The sequence below is a fragment of the Acomys russatus genome, chromosome 29 (genome assembly GCF_903995435.1).
Source record: "Acomys russatus chromosome 29, mAcoRus1.1, whole genome shotgun sequence".
In the NCBI taxonomy this organism is placed as follows: Eukaryota; Metazoa; Chordata; class Mammalia; order Rodentia; family Muridae; genus Acomys; species Acomys russatus.
The window spans coordinates 22,297,812-22,320,375 of NC_067165.1; the positions used below are offsets into that span (position 1 = coordinate 22,297,812).

The 22,564-nt window shown below is 45.9% G+C and overlaps 1 protein-coding gene across 1 annotated transcript in view; it reads left to right on the forward strand.

Moving 5' to 3' along the window:
- The window catches only part of Csmd2 (CUB and Sushi multiple domains 2), a 561,027-nt gene that overhangs the window by 47,812 nt on the left and 490,651 nt on the right, over positions 1-22,564 (forward strand). Inside the window, exon 2 of the mRNA XM_051172054.1 lies at positions 21,263-21,479. Within this exon, the coding sequence (XP_051028011.1) occupies positions 21,263-21,479 (217 nt within the window). The remainder of the gene's footprint in view (positions 1-21,262; positions 21,480-22,564) is intronic.

The window sequence follows — 22,564 nt, forward strand, 5'->3', positions numbered from 1 at the left end:
TATCTATTTGAGATAGGGTTTCTTCGTATAACATTGGCTGTCCTGGAACTCACCCTGTAGTCCAGACTGGCCTCAAACTCAGAGATCCGCCTGCCTCTGCCTTTCAAATGCTGGGATTAAAGGCGTATATCACTACTGCCCAGATTGCATTGCTTTTTAAAATGTCGGCTTCTGATTCCTTTTTGTCTTGTGTGTTTGGCAAAACAAAGCATTCATCTTTCCCAAGCCTTTTGTATTGGCTTTGTATGAAACCTTCACCAGTCGGCCTGGTTGGAGGCTCTGGGTTCCATCAATCCTTTCCTGGGGTATGTTTTCTGTTATTTCCTAGTTAGAGACATTTGCTGTCTTTTTGCCTTGAGTTTGTGGTCTTTTGCTTCTTGTGGTTTCTTTCTGTGGCACTGGGGTTCTCTGGGGTGCAGTAAGCCACTAGGCTCCATTGTATCCTACAGCTGCTCCTAAGCACCCCACAATCATCTAAGTCATGCTGGGCCCTGTCAACATATTCCAAGTTAGGTAATGTTTAGTCAGCACCCCCTGAAAGGCTGGAACACTGGACTTTGTTGCACTCTCCTTTTCCTTTTCCAAAAGGAGAAACTGCATGATAGCTAGATAGGCTTCTCATGTCCCTGAGCTCTGCTGGCTTGGGGGTCAGGGCCAGTGGGCACACAGCACTTTCTTTTACACATTTCAATATGTTTCCTTCTCGACTTTGATTCTTCCTGTGACGCTATACCTTAATAACTGTTTTGTTTGTTTGTTTGTTGTAGGTTTTTTTTTTTTTTTTTCCTCACTCTACAGCCAGAGCTGACTTGAAGCAATCCTCCTGCCTCAGTCTCCTGAGCGGTGAGATTATGTGTATTATAGTTCTCAGAAAGGTTTCTTTGGACCAATTACTGCTGTTAAGGCAGTATTTCTGTGAGAGAACAAGGCCCTGAGTGTCCTGTCCTGTCAGTTTGGTAATGTTACTCCCCAGGCCCTCCTCTGCATTGATTTGAGCTAACATCTTGCTATATAGCTCATATTGGCCTTAAACTTGTGATCCTCCTATCTCAGCCTTCCAAGTACTGCAGTCACCACCATGTTTGAGCCTTGCCACCTTTAAATGTTGTTCTGTGTATGCCCCCTTCGCCACTCTCCCTCACTAGAGGCCAGTAGGTCAGGGTCTTCTGCTTACACAGTTCTTGCAAGCCAATAAGCTCCTTCTAGTCCACAGACATTGAAAGTGTGCTCCTAGTTTGCTCACCCATGTGCGGTCTGGAGAGCATCCATGCTGCTGGTCCATCCACATGCATTCTGGGCAATCTGAAGAGGGTCATGTTTTAAGAGGATGCTGCTGTGTCTCTGGGCTTTTCCAGGAGCCAGAGGATGTGGCTCCCATCTCTGCTACTCTCATCATTGGCCCTCACACTTTTGATTCTCTCCTCTCACTCATGAGCAAAGCCAGGCTTTGTGTGTTTGTGTGTGTGTGTCTGCAGAAGTAGGTGGTACCTTTCAATTCTTTAAAAGTCAGGTGAGACCTGTTTCTAGGAAACAGGGGGGCAAAATCGATTTCCCAATAAGGTTAAGAACTCTGAACCCTGATGCAGCTTTACGAGGCACAGAGCCTAAATCAATACAGCAAGGATGAAGTGTGTCACCTGCACTCTCACCAGATGACCCTCAGCTCTGGGCATTGTTAGGAAGGGTCAGGCTGTCTGTTGGGAAGCCATAGGAAGGATGCATTGACCTGCCACAGTCTCATGCTCTCTAAGCCCATGAAATGTTTGCATATAATCATCAGCATGGGGTATAGGTGGATTCTAGAGACTCCTACTGCACTGTGCTTTCTACAGACTCCCCTGTTGGGAGGTAAACATATTTATTTATTTATTCAATAAATATTTTTTATTTTTTCAGAAGGGGGAATTTCTCCCCCAGTTCCTGCCTTGGTGGCATTTCTTCAGTATGCCCACAGGAAAAAGGGACTGGTGTTAGAGACATTTTTGGAGCTCTTGAAAGGTTCCAGGTCCTTTATCCTTAGAACCCATAGAGCAAGCTACTGGCTAGGAACTCTTTGCAAAGTGCAAAGTGAACAGGGTTAGTACTCTGTCCCTGAGTAGGAAGGATGCTGAGACACCTGGTACACCACCAGGAGCTGTGGTTCATCAGTCCGAGTGAGGTCCTGGGGAAACATAGACCACTAGGGCCAGATCTGGATGTCTAGGGAAATGGCTGTGGGAATGGTGTCTTCTGGTGGAAGACTAGGGTTTCTAAAGCAGGTTCTGAGCCAGAAACTTGAATATGCCCAGCCTCAGGTGTTGTTCACCATAGTTAGCTTGTACGTGGGCAAAGGGCAGTAATGGAACCGTTAAGATTTTCCTCTACAGAGATGTTTAAGACAATGTGTTTCTTCACTATTCTCTGACAACATTTGTAGGTTATATGATACATACTTAGAAATACTTACAAATAAATTTTCTCCCAGGCTAAGGTGTACCATCTTGTTCTCCCTCTGAGGATAGGGAGAGGGGGATAAGGCTGTTATAGAGTCATAACCATCTTTGTCATATTCTGCTAAAGGAAAACATTCTTAGCTTGAGTCAGATTTCAGTTCTCCACGATACATGTGGTATATGCCCAGCCTTACTACTCTCCTCTCCCCCCCTCCCTCCCTCCCTCCCTCCCTCCACCCTCTCCTTTGTCTTTTCCTCTGTCACTCCACTATAGTATAAAGCAATATGCTAAGATCTCTTTATCAGCATGATGGTGCACGCCTTTAATCCCAGCACTCTGGAGGCAGAGGCAGGGCGATCGCTGTGAGTTCGAGGCCCGCCTGGTCTACAAAGTAAATCTAGGACAGCCCAAGGCTACACAGAGAAACTCTGTCTCAAAAAAACAAACAAAAAGATCTCTTTATCAAGTCAGATAAAGCCACGTTTGGTCCTTGGTTTGGACAGTTTATACTGTATGTGTGGGTATGGCTGGATTATCTGCCCTCAGCCTCATTTGGTAACCAGATTTAGGAGTAAACAATGCATGTTAGTATTTGATAGTGGGTGGGGGCACTCTCTTTGACCTTCTGCTTACTGACATTTGAATTCCATGCTGGGCCTTCAGGGACTTGGTGGCAAAAGAGGCAGGCCATACTCCATGACATCAGGAGCTCAATATGGTGGGGGGATGTCTTGGAAAGCAGTGAGCAGCTTGTACCCAGATTCCACTTTGTCCAACTATGATTGCTCCGACTGAACGCTGATCTCTTTCTCCTCTATCCCCAAATGCTTTCAGATAGAGCGAGGGTAACTGCTTGGACTTTCTGAGCCTGTGGTACTTCTGGTTCACATGAATTTTATTTTTGTAAATGCACTGGGTTGTAGTCTGTTTCTTTGTTCATCCAACAATTGTTTCCTGAAGGTTTACGATTGTGATAAACATCGCTCGATTTGGTTGGGAATGCATCAGTGAATGAAACAAAGAGTGTCCTAGCAGGAGAAACCAAGCAATCAACACAGTATGGAAGTAAGTGACATTGAGTGCCTTAGAGAGATACATGCTACCAAAGAAAGAGACTGTAGCACAGGTCAGGGGCATCCGAGGAGCCAGGGTCAGGGGCAGGCAGCGGGTTGATCTTTTATAGAGGGTAGTCAGGTAGACCTCCTGCAGGAGGCAATGCTGAGCAAAGATTTAAAGGAAGTAAACAGAATGAGTTTGGCTTTTCTGGAGGAAATGATTTTGTAAGAAGGGCAGTCCGGTGCAAAGGCCCCAGGAGAGAGCATGGCCCACCTGTTGGAGGAGCAGGGGGATACACATGTGGCCAGAGAGGTATGAGCTATGGCAGGAAGCTCCAGGGGGACAGAGTGTGTCTATTCTGTGCCTAGCTCTGGAAAGAAGCAAACAGTCTCTGAATGATAAATCCCTATTAGCATCCAGGCTGGTCTGAGCTGAGCCAGGCCAGGACTGACCCCTTGCTAATTAGCTTGGGTTTTCCCTTTTCATGGGAGCAATTTTCAGATCACCAGCAGAGCTCATGTACAATTCAAATGTGCAGTTAGGGGCAGGAAAACACAAAGCCCTTTTCTTTGCATGCAAAAAGAGCAACACATCTGCTGAAGATTGGTTAAAAAAGGGGGGTGGTGGAAAAAAGACCCCCCCCCCCCGAGTGCTTTCATTTAAAGAGAAGTCGGGGTTGGGCTGGCCTTATAGTTGTTGTGAATGTTTCCAGCAGTGGACTTCTTTAAAGTGTCTGAAGGAAGAAGGAGTTTGCTTCTATAGGGAAAGAGAAACCTGTGCCTAGTAGCTCATGACTACAGGTCTCACTCTGATCATCAGATCTCTGCTGTCAGATTGGCGCTTCCTTTCTCTTCATCTCTAGGGCTACTCCCATCTATCCTCCTCTTTGCCATCGGATGCTGAGTGTCAGAAACCCCAGGAAAGCATCTTTGTGGGGCCACCATTTTCCTTCATCCGCTTGCCCACAGATTCCTATGTTGAATCACTTTAAACATGGCCTCTGGTTCCATCTGGAAGAAGGCTGGAGGACGGTGTTGCAGCAGGTGTGTTTGCAGAGTCAAAGTCGCTCTCTCCTCCTCCCTTTTCTTTCCTCCCTCTGTCTCCTTTTCTGTCATCATCACGTCACCAACTCTCCTTTTCATTTCCCACCCTGGGTACAAATCCTGGCATATGTTTTCCAGCTATTCCCGGTGACTCCTGGTCAGGAGAAACAGCCACATTTCAGGACTTCAGTGCTTCAGGACTTCAGTGCTTCAGCACCATGGACAGGGCACCGGCACAGCAGCAACAACATTTATCTGGGTCAGAATCCTAGGGGAGCCTGTCTGTCTGTGACTTTGAAAACCCCACGTTATTGACAGATGGGACTTTGACCAACTGAGGGATCCGACCATAACCCTTGATAGTAAATAGGAGAGTTAAAGACCTAGACTTATAGATTCTTTTTGTTATACCATGTTAAGAATTTTGCCATTTGTTTTAGTCAACAATATTTAATTATATCGTTTAATGTTTGTGTATTTACATTAACTCACACATGTGCACATACATGCTATCGTGTGTTACATTTGTGAGGGTCAGGGGGCAACTTGTGGGACTTGATTCTCTCCTTCCAACATGTAAGTCCCAGGGGTTTTGAACTCAGGATTGGGGGCCAAGTACCTTTACCCACTGGCCTAATTCTCATGCAAGCAAAGGGCTTACTGGTCTCCTTCCCTTTGGCCTGAGGCCACTTCCAGTATGAAAAGATCAGGCCAATCAATATCCATGTTTTTTTTAAATGGATAAAGCTACAAATAGGGATCCAAAATAAGTAGGCAAAGGCACAGGTGACTGCTGCATATTACAACAAATATAAACTGAGTGCTGTGAAGTGCTACAGTCTGGCTGTGGATTTGGTAGCGAACTCACCATGGTTTTTACACTTCTGACAGTTCATTTCTGTTTGCCAAATTACTGTTTCTATTTTGTTATTTTCCTCCTGGGAAGTCCTATGTGCACAGCTTTTCCTATATGGTTTCCCCTGAGTTGCTATGCCAGCACTTGCTGTTCTGAGATCATGCCTCAGATGACAGTAGGGAGAAGCCTAGGAGTTCCATTTGATGTCATTGATAACTGAGGGAAGGGGTCCGTAAAGCCAAAGGTACATTGAAAGTACTCAAGGAAGAGGTTATGCTTCCTACACTGTCCAAAATGAGTGTCTATCTTGCCTCTTCCTTCCATCCATCCATCCATCCACCCATCCATCCATCCATCCATCCATCCATCCATCCACCCACCCATCTATCCATCCATCCATCCATCCGTCTATCATGAATGATGGAATGGGGGTTAAAGAGGTAGAATCTTGTCTCATATTGCTTAGGGTTAATTTCTGCTTCTATAACCTATTAGCTACTGATTTTCAGAAAGTTACCTAGTCTTCCTGAGTCTCAGTTTTATTATCTGTGAAATGGGAGTCATAACAGTGCCCATCTAATGCAGTTTTGAGGATGTATGAAATGGATTGCTAATGGCTAACATATAAAATGCAGAAGACATGGAAAACAATAAACAAAAACGAAACATGGAACAACCTATGACTAGACACAAAACTCCAGGAAAGCAGGGGTTGTGACTTGGACATAGCAGGTGCCCAGTATTCTTCTTCAAATAAGGATTGAGCCTTGGAGTTTGGGGTGTTCGTCCTTCTGCTTAGCCCCTCTCCCTTGGGCCAAAACCACAGCTCAGGGTTCGTCTCAGATACGGATATCTCAGTGACAGCTCCCTGTTTTCATTCCTTGGCTGATGGCAGCTAATGTTCATGAAAACAAACTGCGTCCAGACAGCCAGGCGGGGAAACTTGTATTTGGTCCATGGTGATGGCTTCCATGCTCAGTGTGTCCAAGAGAATATGAGAGCCTGGAGGTAGAATTAAGAAGCCGAGTGCTTTGGGATTATTCCCACAGAGCAATTGGTTGTGGTCCAGGGACAGGCTCACTGCCTTGCCCCTCCTGCCATGCATCGTCTCCTGCCTTTGTTGCCTGTGTCCCAAGGCTGAGAGGAAGAAGGAGCCCCTGCTTTGCTTCCATGTCCTTGAAGCACCATGACTGTGCTCAGCTCTTTCTAGCAAATGGCAGGTTCTGACCTGCAGAGCTAGATGCAGAATGCAACCAGGACTGTGGCTTTGGGAGCTTGTCCCCAGATGGTGACTCAGGTCCTTCCTTGGAGCCAGCCAAGGGGAGAGGCAGCAGGGTGGAGCATTCTGCGCTTTGCTTTTGCTGGTCTGGGTTGGAATCCCAGCTCTTCTACAGCTACCAGTTACACTGAAGTGTTCCCTTTTCCCTGCTTTCCTTGGCATATGTGAACGGTACAAAATAATGGGTCCTTCTGTAACACTGTCATACATGTATGCTGTGCACTTTAGTCACACCCCTCCCCTCATTGCACTTTCTTGCTCTTCCTCTTCTTCCCTCTTTGTACCCTTCTTCTCAAATAATCTGTGTGTGTGTGTGTGTGTGTGTGTGTGTGTGTGTGTGTGTGTGTTGTTATGGAGGTCAAGGGGTGTGTGTATGGAAGGGGATGAATCTGCTTATATTTGCACATATGGAAGTAAGACGTCAACCTCCGAGAAGCTCTTCTATCACTCACTCTGCACCTTAGCTTTTGCGAGACAGGGTCTCTTACTGAACCTGGAACTTGCTGCTTTATCTACATAAAGTCTCTATGAGCCTCCTGTCTCCCTCCAGCGCCAGGATTATAGACACATGCAGGAGCATCAGGTTATATTATTATTATTATTATTATTATTATTATTATTATTATTATTATTATTATTATTATTATTATACATCACGAATTCAGCGTACAACAGCAAGCACTTTATCAGCTCTTTGTGTGTTTTCAAAATCTAAATTCCATATATAAGATCTTGTAAATATATGACATTTGTCTGTCTGGGTCTGCCTTTTCTGCTCAACACAATGGTCTCTCTAGCTCCGGCCATTTTTCTAATTATTAAATAATTTTATTGAATGCGTTTTTTTTTTTTTTAACCTTGAAGAACTCAAGTCTTTCACCTTGCAGTGACAAGGCCAGAGGTGTACCAGCCACTGCAGAGGGCCATTGCAAATCTCTGCCTCCCTTCACCTCCCCCCACCCGTGACTGCTCACTAGCTCTGCCTGAAACCAGAGCTGCCTGAAACTAAGCAGCCACCCCCCAGCCCTGCCAAATGAGAGATGGAATTTGGCTTGGGCCTCCGAGGCTCTCACTGGAACCAGGGGAGTTCCTAACTTGGATGGGGGAAATTACATCTTTATTTGAAACCAAGTGCTCCTATCAATCATGCACACAGACAACGAAGCACATCAGGATTAGCTGCACCTGTGAATTTGCCCCTGATATGATCACAGGTTATTTCCATAAAATATTACAGTCATCTCCACATAGCGTGCTTCGAACGACAGCCATTATCACTTCTGCTGCTAGATTGTGGCCCTGCTCGGACAAAGGCGGGCCTCTATTACTGTATAACAAAAATCTCAAAGTGTTTTGGAAACTGTACTTCAGCATACCGTCACCTTTTGCGATTCTTATTTTTTTTTTCCCTATACATTTGAAGATAGCCTTTGCAGAGGGGACACCAGGCTGCTTAAGGGGACCATGGTACCAAAAAAAGGTGACGAAAAGTGAATGAAAAATATTTGGGAAGTTAGGTCCCCATGTGCATTAGAGAATTAGAGCAGTTCTCAACTGGGCGTGGGTCCCCCAACCCTCACCAGGGGGTATTTGTCAATTCTGTGGCAGTTTGTGTGGTGGTTGGAGGTAGAATACGGGTTGTTCAGGGGATGGAGACCACTGACATTGCTAAGCTTTCCTCATGCACAGGAAAGACCTACAACAAAGACTCTTCAGATGCCCACAGTGCTGAGATTAAGATCCAATGGGCTAGCTGCTTGGTGGATTTGGGAACCTCTGTTATTAAGTCTGTGGGCAAAAAGTAAAGTACAACTTCATTAGAAACACCCGTGATCACCGTTTCACACAACACCCATTGCACATCTACTGTGCATACCTGAATGTGGACTCAGCACCAGGATCACAGAGGTGGAGTCTGCTGAAGCATCTCTGTGGCCGAAGGTCATTTGGATGTGACCTTGGGAACTTATGTGCAAGGTGCTTCTAGGGTGGGAAGCAATGTGCTGGCTGCTGGCTGCTGGCTGACCTACCTTCTTTTAATCTGGCCTTTGGCGCCCTTTCTCTCCCTCTCCCTCTCTCTCTCTCTCTCTGCTTTTAGCCTTGCCCTGATGGAAGCTAGGGAAGACACTTGTAGATGTTTCCAACACATCTTTCATAGGACCTCTTTGTTCTGGCAGATATTCTAATGACTGTCAACCTGTGATCCGCTGGAAGGAGACTTGGCACATTGGCATATGCGGTTTCTCTTGTCTGAACTTTGTCTTAGTGATGTATTCCACAACAGCTCTCCTCTAGTGAGAGCTCTGACAGAGAGGAGACTTAGGCTTGGGAGTGCCCATCAGGCAAGGCATGCAGGAGGCAGCCCAAGAGAGTGCTTGCAGTATTGGAATTGGTGCTGGTTCCTTGTACTAGCCACATTGTTCCAGTGTTTATTGCCTCTAGGAATCAGAGAGAAGAGAACAGCTTCTCTCTTGGGGCCAATGAAAAGGGAGAATTGTGGGAGACATACACACTCAGATGGTGGGAGCTCTGGTCAGAGAAATTAACCTGTTGAGTCAGAGCCTTTATAGGGGTCTAGTGTGTTATTCAGGTGGGTTATCCATCAGATGTTATAGCTGGTAGATTTAGAGCAAGCAGGCTCAAGTTTCTGGAGATCATGCCACGATCTACAGAGTCCATATTTGGGCTTAGGGGCCAACGGAGTGAGTTAGGTAGGTCATAGCTCACCGGTCCTTAGGCAGGTGGCCAAGGCTGTAATCCAGATGGATCATAGCGAGGAAAGGAAAGGTTAGAGAACTGTGATTGCATCAGGGCACATAAGGATCCTTCTGCTATGAGAAACTCAAGCCTACATTCCAAATGGATGCCAAAACAACGCAAAGTAGTAGTGCATGCTCCTGGGGGAAGGTGGGATAGGACAGCACATGGTGTGTCTCACAGAATCCATGTTTCAGGAAAGACAGATGCTGAAGAATGTGTTGTGATCCAGTGGGGATGCAGGGCTACTAAGAACACACACCAGGGTACGAGGTGTGTGTGTGTGTGTGTGTGTGTGTGTGTGTGTGTGTGTGTGTGTGTACCACTTAGTGTGGGAGTCAGGAGGTTCTCTTGGGAGCTAAGGGATGAGTGGAGTTGGTGAAAGCAAGCTACAAAGAAAGGATGTTTCAATCAGAGCAATGAGAATGTTACAGATCTCAGAGTGGGTGACAACATGGAGCATCAATGTATCCCAAAGGGGTCTAACTCCTGCGGAGCACCCTTTAAGAGAGGTGGTAGGGTGCAAAGCCTAGGAGAAGAGCAGAGGCAGGCTCATGAGGAATCATGGGTGCCCTGATTGGGACCAAGGGAGGAACAGCCGAAGGGCTTTAGGCAAGGGTGGCAGGGTGTCCTTGTTTCTTGGAAAGGGAAGAGAAACTTCTTTCCACCTGGGACACTGGTAAGGTTGCCATGTGAACGGAGTGTGGAACCGTGAGTGAGGCTGACTAGGTGACGATGCTCCTCAGGTAGTTTAGCAAGATGAAGAACAAAGCAGGGGGAAGTCTGAGACAGAACAAGATTGGCCAAAGCAATCTGGACGAAGCTAATTTCTGTGCAGCGTCAATGATGAAGGAAGAGTGTGCTGGACTGGGAAATAATCAGGCATGAGAAGATGGGAGTGTGTGACGGAAGCTTGATTATAAAGAAGGAGGGGTGGGGGGAGCCCTTTATCTGCCAGTCACACTAGGAAGGCTCGGAGGACATGATCTATAGACCCAGCAGAGAAGGGTGCGCCAGGCAAAGGGCCTAGCACTGTGGAGGCCTGAAAGGAGCTGGTGAGTTCACATTAAGGAATCTGTTCGTGATGTATGAAAACACATGAGACATAGAGAGAGGAGTTAAACTGAGGCTGGCCACAAGCATCCCTGATGTTGAGGAGTTCTTGGTCCTTTCCTCGCGGGGGGGGGGTATTAAAGACCAATGATGCTGCTGGGCCCAGCCTCTGCCATCTACATCCAAGGTGCCCTGCCAAGAAGCATCCTAGAGATGGGCCGGTGGCCAGTGGTATACTGGAGGTGTTTAGTGGTGTCCCTGTGGCCAGTGGGACACCTTTGGTCATGATGATTTATTCAGCATCTGCCACCATCTCCTGAAATTCCTCTTCAGGCAGGTTCATTAATTACAAGGCTTTGACAAATCCATATCTCCAGCCCAGACTGCACTCCCAGACTCCAGTCTCCAGTCTAATTGCCTTCTGGCCATCTCTGCCTGCATGTCCCACTGGTATCTCCAACTAAATTTGTCCAAAATTGACCTTATCAGTCAATAAATATTTACAGAATTGAATTGAATTTTCCTGCCAAATTTCTCAAAAGAGCTATCTCCTCAAAAATTATCATTATTTGTAGACAACACGGTTGTGTACCTAAAACACCCAAGGGAATCAACTGAGAAAATTTTAGAATTAAGAACATGGTTGGATGGGAGACGAATACGTAAAAATCAATAGGTTTTCTGTATATGGGTAATAACAGAAAAAAAATAGGGGAAAATGCTATTTGCTAGAACAACAAAAAGTACATAAACTTTCTGTGCATAACCATAGCAAGATAGGGTAAGGCTTACATAAAGAATGGTACACGTCTTCCTTGAAAGGTTGGCTTTTATCTATTGATCATTTGTTGTCTGCCAAGAACTGTACTGAGCAGTTAGCAATGTTGCTACTGTTCCCACATCTGTCTGTACGGCCACCACGGAAGTGGGTTTTCATGTTATTTATTTATTTAAGTGGGGCTTTTGTTTTTGTTTTATTATTTTGGGTTTGTTTGCTATTTTTTTTTTTTTTTTTTTTTTTTTTTTTTTTTTTGAGACAAGGTTTCTCCATTGTAGCCTTGGCTGTCCTGGACTCACTTTTGTAGACAAGGCTGGCCTCGAACTCACAGTGATCCACCTGCCTCTGCCCCCCCCCCCTCCCGAGTGCTGGGATTATAGGTATGCGCCACCGCCACACCCGGCTTCAATGTAACCTACTACAGTTTATCTGTGCTTGTGTCACAGTGCTTGTGGAGATCAGAGGTCAACTTTAGGGGGTCAACTCTCTCTATTTCCACCACGACTTCCGGGGATCAAATTCTGGTAGTCAGGTTTGTATGGCAAGCACTTTTAAAGTGTTGAAACTAAGTCCTAAAGAATTTAAATAAGTAGTTCATATGGTACTAAGTAGCAAATATTGGAATCCAAGGCTTTTTGCTTCCAAGTTCTACCGTTGTAACCTGTTCTTCAAGCCACTTCCCAAATAACTCACATGTGGGCCAGTGAAGTTGGTGGGTCTTTTCGGAATGTTATAATAACATTCATCTCATTCAATCATCTACTCGAAAACCATGTACTGAGTTTCTGTTACAGCCAATTATCATTGGATTGGGTACTAGAGAAACAATCTGAATACAATCTCCAGGAGCCTCTTGACGAAGACAGCCACAAACACATGTCATTATATCAGCATTGGTGGAAGCCACAGTGTTCAGAATGAACGAGGACTGGGCAACACGGTGCTTGAGGCTGCCTTGAGAATTCTGAGCAGGCTTCTGGAGGAGGTAATGAAGCTTTAAGTGTCTGCAGTTAGCTCAGCGAGGAGTAGTCCGTGTGCAGAGCTGGGTGGGCAATTAGCATTCATTCATTCATTCATTTTTTCAGCCTCTATGAGCATCTGCTAAGGGCCAGGTGCTGGCTTGGGGGTCAGAGAAACTTCAGAGAATAAATAGGGCCCTGCTGTCATGGGGGCTAGGGAGCACTTTTGCAGGCCGGGTGGCCATGCAGATTGTTACAACACACAAATCAGAGGCACTTGTGCTGGGGTCATTGGTGTAGAAGACTAAGGCCTGGACTTCATTCATGGTGACTTCTGGAGGTGTGACACTTGCTTGAACTCCCAAAAGAGAGTGTCAGACCCGCTCCTGAAGCAAGAGGCTTGTAGGCCGAAGGACCAGAACTTGCTAGGGCCATGAGGAGGGGATGTGATGGGCTGCAGGGGCATCTTAGATGCACAGTAACAGGTTATAGGATGGTGGTCAGGGAAGAGGAGTGGAGGAAGCAAGTAGTGGGTACCTTAAGGCTTTGGGGTGGGGTGGGGCAGGGAAGGACTTTAACCTTTTTTCCTGCTGACTGGGATGACAGGGTAGCTAACAGATTCCTGGTTGAGCGACTTTGTCAGTGTAAATAAAGGAGGAATATTACTGAGACTGAGAGAGATAAGTGTGGCTGCTCATAAAAGCTGAATGTTTTAATCTGCGTGAGGAATCTAAGCAAAACGAAAGGCACACAACCAGGTGGAAAACAATGCTGGCAACAAACACGATGGAAGATTAAAAGCTTGATCCTACAGGGTGAATGCAATCTGACAAGAAACAGCAAGGCCTGTTGCAAGAATTGAGTGCAAAAAATTTAGAGCACTCTCTGTCAAATGCAATAAGATTAAAAGGCACGCGGGACACCGAGAGGATTTACATATAATATACATGATATATAAATATGTAAATCACTAGAAAAATTATAATGAAAAAGTGAGCCAAGGATTTCATCAGATAGGTGACTCCCAAGAGGGAGAATTAAAATGATTAAGAAAAGGTGAAGTGTAATATAACGGTGCGTGTCTATAACACTGACTGAGGCAGGGAAACCAAGAGTTCCAAGCCAGCCTGAGCTTTGTAGGGAGACTCAAGTCTCCAAACAGTACAAATGAATGAGGAAAAATGGAAGAGGAAGAAGAGGAGGAAAGGAAGAGGGAGGGAGGAGAAAGGAGGAAAAAAGAAAAGGAAAGAATAGTTGGGGAGATGGCTTAGGGAGTAAAGATGCTTGCGACATAAGCGTGAAGGCTTGAGTTCAAATCCACAGCACTCAGGTAACAGGCCAGGCATGGGTATATGTGAGTCTGTATCTTCAGCACTATGGAAGATGGAGGAGGAGGAGGAGGAAGAGGAGGAGGAGCAGGAGGAGCAGCATTGGGCCTTGCTGGCTTCAGCTAGTTCAGGGTTCACTGAGAGACCCTGTCTCAAAGGAATGAGGCTATAATTGGTCTTCTTAGCTACTTTCTTTCATCCACCCACTTTTTTTCAGCCTTCCAACTTCCTAACACTAGATCACTGAATAAAGTCAGGGGTCAGAAAAGGGGCGTCATTATCATTAGACTACTTGCTGACTAGGGGTGTCCAGGTCCTTGGGACAAATGTGATTATCACTGTCAGGAGGATATCTAATTTCTTCTTGTTTGTTCATTGCACTTGACTACTTAACGAACCACGACCAACAGTAACAATCAACCCACTGACAACAATCTATTCCACCTCTCAGAGCCCTAGCATTTATATACTGTCTGAAAAGTCTCCAGAATTCCGAAGATCACACAAGTGCAGAAACTATCTGCTGCTCGCAAAATCACGCCTCCACTAGAGCACTGGAAAAATCATAGTCAGCTGCCGTGAAGCAGTCCCATCTCCCCGTACCGGGAATTAAAACAAAAACCACATTCTTATAATATTTCTGTGCTTTTCAAAGAAACCAACATTCCAGAATTGTCCTCCACACATTTTTTTCATGGGCATGTACAATTGCATACAAATATCATATATAAAACACACGCACACATACACATATGCACATACAAACATACACCTACACTCAAAAGGGGGAAATAGATGTAGATTCTGAATCAACCAACCTAGCAAAACCATCTCAGTAAGAAAATCCGCAGTGCTTGTGAAGATGACCCGAGACAGGCATTTGTAGACATGGCTGCGAGAATGTAATTAGCACACACATTCTAGAAGATATTTTGGAAATCTAAAGGGGAAAGCTGCAGGGATGTTCATCCTCTTTGACCAAGTAACCTTAGGGTTTGAAGGTTTATCATATATTTTTTAAATTTTTTATTATTAATTCTTGTTACATCTCAATGGTTATCCCATCCCTTGTGTCCTCCCATTCTTCCCTCCCTCCCCTTTTCCCCTTATTCCCCTCCCCTATGACTGTTCCTGAGGGGGATTACCTCCCCCTGTATATGCTCATAGGGTATCAAGTCTCTTCTCGGTAACCTGCTGTCCTTCCTCTGAGTGCCACCAGGTCTCCCCCTCCAGGGGACATGGTCAAATGTTATCATAGAGAAATCATCTAAAAAGAAATACAAATTTTAAAAAATCCCATCCAGTTCTCTGGAGCTGTTCTCATGTCTTGGCTTTGTAGGGTAACTGTATTAGCCAGAGCCCCAGGACCATATGCAATTAGACCTCGTGGTTTTTCTATCCCCACTCCCAGATACAAAAGGGCACCTGGCCATATGAGCCCTGGCTCCCATTTCATCTGTATTTCTGGCTGTACTGGTTGTACCAGGCTAACTCACTAACAGCCATTTGATCTCAGGGAGACTTCCAAGGGAACCCGCCTTCGCCCCTTTCTAAGCACACCCAAAAGTGCCCACTGCAGAGGCCAGGCAGCCTGTAATTACAGTACTCCAGCAGACAGCAAAGCTGGGTGCAGTGACTGCATCAATGGACGTTCATCCTGTGCCTCTGGCCATGGAAAGCGGTTTTGCACTGCACTGCCTGGCATCCTGTCACCAGACCTTGCTCAGGTCCAGGTTGTATTTATAAACAGGATTTGAGAAAAAAAAAAAAAAAAAAAAAAAAAAAAGATCCAGAAGCGATTTAGATGGTTGACAACAAAATGGTTGAGTAAATTCTAGGATAACTATACACTGGGACTTTGAGCATCCTTTTAAAAGTGCAGTTTATGGGCAGTTTCAGTATCTTGGGGGCAGGAGAAAACTCATGTTGTGTGTTTACTGAATTGTTACAAAAGAAAACCAAGAAATGACCTGAATGGCCATGCCCAGAGGAGTGACTGAACGCATTGAGATTCATCCGTGCGGGGCAATATTATGCATTTATATAAAAAATAAGTTGGATCTGCAGCTACTGACCTGAACGGTGCCCCCCAGCTCCTTGTTACGTTAAGAAGCAAGTTGCAGAGAAATGAGCTAAACTGCAGCTTCATTTTAAAAACAAAATCATAAAAATTTCTCTCCAAATGTGTCCACATGCTTGTATGGGGCTGGGAGGGGGAGGGGGGGAGGGTCACCAACCAGGATGCTGACTTGGGTAACCACGGTTGGTGCTGGGTACCCTCCTAGCTCAGTCTGTAGTGCACGAGACTCTAAAAGGAGCGAGGCTATAAACAAGCCCTGCCTATCTATGTGTAGTGTAAGTGGATGTTGCCTTTTGTAATCTAGAGATTGAAGAATAATTTACTACCCAGCCTTCCAAAGGGGATGTACAGTATTTTCTAAACATTTTTATCTGCGCATGGAAAACTCTAGAAAATGAAAATATTAATAGCCATTGCCTCTGAAGGAATGTGAGATTAAAATCATTTCATCCTTTTAAACCTTGCCTGTATTTTTCAAGTGCTCTACAAAGAGCAAAACATGTGTTATTATTTCATACATGGGGGCCTCGCATTCTCTTGCCAACCAGCCCTGCATCTGCCTGGTACAGACTAGCCTCTGCTCACCTTGTTCAACCCCTCCTGATCACCTTTGCTCTAACTGATGTATCTTCGCAGCAAACGCTGATTGAATTCTGGCCACTGGGGATGCCCAGGGCCAGGCCCGAGCTCTCATACGGCCACATCTTACTTCCAGAGGGACCATTTAGATATCAAACAGAGTGACCTCCTCGAAGACCCTCATTGTAGTCTCTTGATGGCATCCTCCACTTTCTGTCACCTTCTTCTCTGAGAACTGCCCTCTGGGTCTCTTCCTCTGTTGTCTCTGTCTTCTGCCTCCATCTCTTTTGCCCTTATTGTCCCGTTACATGGGCAGTGTTTCCAGGGTCCGCGTCCTGGATCCCACTGCTTCTCTCTTTATAGCAGGAAAGATCATTCCTACATTCCAGGTCAGTGTCTCCGGGCTTGGGCAGGTCTGAGCTGGGGCAGCTGTCTCCAGTAGCGGGGATGGTGGCAATGTTGGTATCAGTGGTTGCACTAGGCGTGAACAAGACCTCTGTAGGGGCGTCTATACTTCAGAAACACTGATTGCACTCCTAAACGAGTGCAGTTAAAGTGCTGCTTCCATGGACAAATGGAGGCTCTAGCTAGTCCATGATCTAGGTAGGCTCCATGGCTCATCATGGATTGACCTAGAAGAATGAGCCATTAGCGACCTAGTGCAGTGACATCATTGGGTTTCCACTAGGCTTTTATGGCCCTGAGATGAGAGATGAGGGGGTCATGGTGCCTATGCAGAAAGAGGATGTTCAGGGAGGGACTCTTGGACCTTTGGAAAGCTGTTAAATGGAAGCTTTACCTCACTATTCTTGTGGTTGGTGTCTGGTTTCTCCTCATTTGTGAACTTGTTTGTCCCCTGTCCGATGTTCATATATTGTGTTTGCTCTGTTCACTGTTATTAGTAATAAGCATGCATTCTTTCCATAATGAAGGTATTTACTTTTCAACCCAATGTTTGTTTGCCTTTTTGATTTTTGTCTATTTAACACGACTGTCTCTCATTCACATACACATGCACACTCACACATGTACACATACATGCTCACACAGTACCCATTCACACAATACACTCACACATAAATATACACACACTCGCTTTTATATAAAACTGTTAATCATACAGCATCATTCAGAAAATTAGGAAACCACAGATAGCCGTTTATTTGTATATTCTCTGATAACTTTATAACATGGGCATTTTTTTTTAGCACTTAGTTAGCCCCATATGCAATTTACTTTGATATATGATCTGAATTCAGAAGATAATTCTTTCTTAAAATAGTTAATTATTTTGTTCTCCAAAAATTTTTCTTCTTTTTTAAAAAAAGTAAAACAACAACAACAAAACTTCTTATATCAGTTTTTGTGTGTATGAGGCTGCTTTTTTTTTCTTTCCAGCACTGCTTCATGCTGTATTTGTGCACTGAGAACCCCTCTCCAACACAGCTTCCACATGCCGCTCATGATACGATTTAGTACCCTTTATTATGAGACTACTAAATTTTCTACCCATTAAAAGACAATACGTTGTCCAAATAGCCTACTTCCCAGTTAAATTTAGGTGTCATTTTCCCAGAGTTAAAACGTGTCTTTGGGCTTTTGATGAACATTGCATCAGGTGGATAAATTAACTTTCAATATTTTTTGAGAGGTTAATATTACAAATTAACCTTTCAATAGTTAGGCTTTTCCACTCAAGACTCCCATCATTTCTCCCCAGTTATTCTGATCTTTAAAAAAAAAACCCCTCTAAAACTTCTTTCCTTAAAGTGCTTACACATTTTGTCTCCTTCCCTCCCTCCCTCCCTCGCACCCTCCATCTCTTCCTTCTTCCCTTCCTCAATCCATCCCTTACTTCGACCCTCCTTCCATCTCGCTCTCCCTCCCTTTGTTTCATGACACTGAGGGTGGAACCCCAGGACTTCTCTGAGCCCTGCATCCTGAGCCACACCCCTGAGCCTGCCTGTACATTTCTCATTAAGTTTGTCTCTGTGTATACTACGCTCTTTGTAGTTGCCATGAAAGGAACTTGACCCTCCTGCTTTCATCTGTGACTGGCATATACGAGCCTTATTGACTTTTGTACAGTTTGCATCGGGTTACTTTGCAGAAATTTCTTCTTAGTTCTAATAGCTTTGTAATCGATTCTTCTGGTCTCCCTGGGCACATTAGCATACCGTCTGCCAGCCATCTCTTTGCATCCCCCTTTTCTTCTTTCTCTGGTGTTGCAAGCTGAGCTTTTCTGGTCAGGCACGTGGTGCTAGGGAGGATGCTGACATCTCTGTCTCGGTTTTTTTTTGTTTTTTTTTTGACCCCTATTATATGTGTCACCTAAAGTACAACGTAAGGGACTGATTAATGCAAAGAAGATGGTCTTCTGCCTTGTTCTGAATGCTTATTCTAATCAGAGTTACACGTCTAATTTTATTAAATGCCTCTTTAGCATTTATTCAGAAGCCCTTAACTTTTTCGCCCTTAATGGGATACTTTGCATTAAGAGATTTCTTAATATTAAAGTCATTTTTAGAGATTAAGTGGCCTTTGTCAGTTAATCCCTAAGGTGGTTTTTAAAAAATTAGTGTTGAGTCAACTTATCAGCGCCATCACAGAGGAAGTGGCCCTCCTATGTGAAGTCCCAACATTGAGTAATGGTAGCTGTCGCCCCGTTCTTTACTTCCCCTCTGCTCTAATTCAGCCTCCGTAAGTAAAGATACTAGTAGTGTCCATCATCCGTGGCTCTTGTGAATATCAAGTCAGTGAAGGTGCAGATCTTAGAGTTGTCTAGACAAACACTGTCTGAATACAAAGAAAGACCCTACCAGCCGGTTGAGAACGGACTCTGTGCCTGCCTGTTACTGAGACCGCAGGATTTGAAGATTTCAACCCACAAGCTTTCTGTTCTCATGCTTTACAGCCTCAACCGGTCATGGAGAAGCAGGGAGGTATGCTGCTATGCTAAGTGCTGGCAAACAGAGGTGAAGGCGGCATGGCCTTTTCACACTGCCAAAGTCCTGTGGCTGCGTAGGGAGAAAAGGTAGAGGTGCAGGACTGAGGGACACTTTGGCTAGAAAGCTGGAGTGTAGTAAGGGAGAGATTTCAAAGCATCGAACCACGCAGAGACACCTCCCCCCCCCCATAGCCTTTAGTTTTCTTTCCTTGTTGGAGAGCAGTGAGGGGTCGCAGGGTGTTAGAGATGATACGGATGGGGATGACTCGGTCCTAGTAATGCCTTGGGAAAATGGCTCTGAACGAAAAGTAAAGGGGTTGGTAAGGACCAGAGTACATGAATGAGTAGTTGGGAATCCAAGGAAGAGCTTGGTGTAGGGGGATGGGAGTGAAATATAGACAGAGACACTGGCCATGGGGCTGTGGAGAGAAAGGTGTCACTTCCAGTCTTATTTAGACATCGTGATGGGGACGTCATCCCATCCCCTAAGTGAAGGAGCAGCGGGCAAGGGAAGAGTGGGTGTGCTTCCCAAAGCAGTCAGGCCTGGAGCCCAGGAATGGCAACTGGCTCGCACTGTGCAGTAGTAACGTCACCAGTACATGAATGGGAAGTCCTCTGGGCTGGACAGAGACAAGAGGCTCCGCCACTGGGCCTGGAAAAGAAACAGAGCAGTCAGATAAGAGGAAGAAGGGAGAGTGGTGTGGGAGGAACCCACAGCGTGGCTGCTTCTAGAGAGATCCTACCCTAGCAGCAGCAGCATCAAGAGCAGGAGAACCAAGTAGAACCTCCACTTCCCTAAGCCCTCCTAGCAATTGCTATCTATCTGAAGCTCTGTTTGACCCAAACCAACAGCTGGCAAGCCCAGAGCGCCGCCTGAGCTATGGCCGTTGAGCAGTCAGCTGGGGGAGGGGGAGATGGGGTGGGGTAGGTTGTGTAGGGAGAGGCTGAGTAGGTTGCGTATCCCCAGCATATTTGGTCTGCGACCTCACTGTGTCTGCTCACAGATAGACAAGTAGGATAGTAAGGAAGAACCGATGGGCGTGGTGAAGGGTGGGGAGACAGGCTGTGATTCCAATCAGCCTAGCTGTGGTCTGACAGGAGTGCTGTGGGGTTGTTTTTACGAAAGGTAGAGTCTGGAGCACAGTTGAAATGAAAAGACCCCCGGCGGAGAGACGTGTGCAGGAAGTGTCCTCAAAGGGCCAGGAAGTGTATGCCTCCAGTGATCCCACTTAGGTGGAGGAGGAAGGATAGCAGTATGGGGCAGACCCATTGGTGACTGGCATTTTCCAGGGAGGGTTGGGGTGAGCCTATCAGCTGAGAACAGGGAAGCTGCAGGCAACAGAGGAGGCTTCGGGTGGTCCCGTGGCTTGGTTGCAAGGTCTGCGATGCAGGCTGGTTGTGGCCCTATCTGACATCTTATAGAGCTGTCCTGTGTGACCCTCCCTCGTTCCTGGAGTCTCTGGCCACCAGTCCTCAGGAACAAGGAAACAGAAGCCATGAACTGGGGGTTTGGTGGCCCGTGAGCATGAACAGAAATGACCTTATGGGATCAGCTTCTGGGAGGTAGATCAATTTTGTGGGGTGGGCGAGGGTTATATAGTACTTTGGGGAGGCGGGATATCCAGGGTGGGCAAAGCTCATTGGCTGAAGGGCTAAGGTACTGAGATGCCTCATTAGCATGGAGAGGCATCCCAGGAACCCCAGGTGCTTGCTGGGTTCTTATCAGGAGAAAGGGAGTTGGATCTGTAATTTCCCTAAGGTCTTCTTGACATTCTTCTGGTAGAAGGTGCGGGGTCTGGGATCCCCCAGGCAGAGAAGAGGAAGGCTTGCCAACAAAGGGAGCCGCCCTCCATTTCGCACAAAGCTCAGGGCTTTCCTGTAATGGTGGGCTGCGATCTTAGTTTCCCAACAGCATTGAGGCTTCAATATAACTGAATACAGTGAACCACATGGGGACAGGATGTTACCCGCCTTCTCTCTCTGAGTGTCGAGCCCAGGCTAGCCCATAGGCAGCCCTCGGAAGAGTGATGGTTCTTTAACATGGTACTTCCAGCTCTTGGAAACTACCTGGGGTTCTTCTGGGCACACTGAACTCTTTCTGTTTTCTCTTCCAGGCCAGAACTGCACGTTCCAACTTCAGGGTCCCAATGGGACAGTGGAGAGCCCAGGGTTCCCTTATGGCTATCCCAATTACGCCAACTGCACATGGACCATCACTGCAGAGGACCAGCACCGGATCCAGCTCGTGTTCCAGTCCTTTGCTCTGGAAGAGGACTTTGATGTCCTGTCAGTGTTTGATGGCCCACCCCAGGCAGAGAACCTTCGAACAAGGTACCGTCCTCCTCACCTCCCTGCTGCCGGCAGCTGGGCCTGAGCCAAGCTTGGTGAACAGCAGGCCTCTGTTTTACTATTTACGTTTCCATTAATCGCATATAATAATGTATATAATGGATTCTGATCATAACTGCTCTTTTGGCCTTTCCCACTCCCACTGATCCCTTTTACACCTTCCAGTCGGTCTCCTTTCTACTTTCTTGTTTCACATGTCTCTCTTTACATGAGTATGAACCAAAGAGTTAAATTAGGGTTGATTATCAGAGCATGGGCGGGGCCTTCTTTACAGAAGCATGGACACCTTACCAGTGCCTACACCACTGAAGAAAATGCATTTTTCTCACCTCCAGCAATTAATAACTGCCTAAAATTCCTCAGGAAGGGGTAGGGCCTTGTGAGACTCCCCCCCCCATGTTGGTAGGTCCAGTCTTACTCAGAAGCATCAACTTCCTTTCTATTGGGCCCTCCCTTAACACCTGCTTGCTGGTTTGAAACAAGGTTTTGCTCTTGTAGCCCAATACCTCAAATCCGTAATCCTCCTGGGTGCTGGAGTTACAGGCAACTCTTACTCGCCATGCCTAGTTTCTCCGTTTCCTTCCTCTTTGAAAAAAATATGATAGACAAGGCCACGTCGGACACTTGGGTAAACTGGGTAGAAAACAGAAGTAATAGAGAAATTCCAGTCTTTTCATTGAAACTGATTTTGCCAACATAAGTATATCCTTATCTGTCTGTCTGTCTGCCTTTTGGGTGTATCCTCCACACATAGAGGAATGCTTGTATTTTCACCTTGTCTTAGGTCACGTGGGGCTGAAGGCTGTGAGCAGTGGGTGGTGCTGTGTCATGCACCATGGGCCTGCAACCATGGGGACTTGCTGAAACTGCATTTGGATGCTTTTGTTGTGAGGCTAGAACTCTGAGATTTGGAGATGGTTCTCATCTTCCCCAACTCCAACATGTCTGGTGGAAGCTAAAACCAGAGAGGGGCTGAGATGCCTAACAATTGTGCCTCTGAGTCACTTTCCTAAGACAAGGAGGTCACAAAGGAGGCAGAGATGGGGTTGGAGGGCATAGCCCTCTGT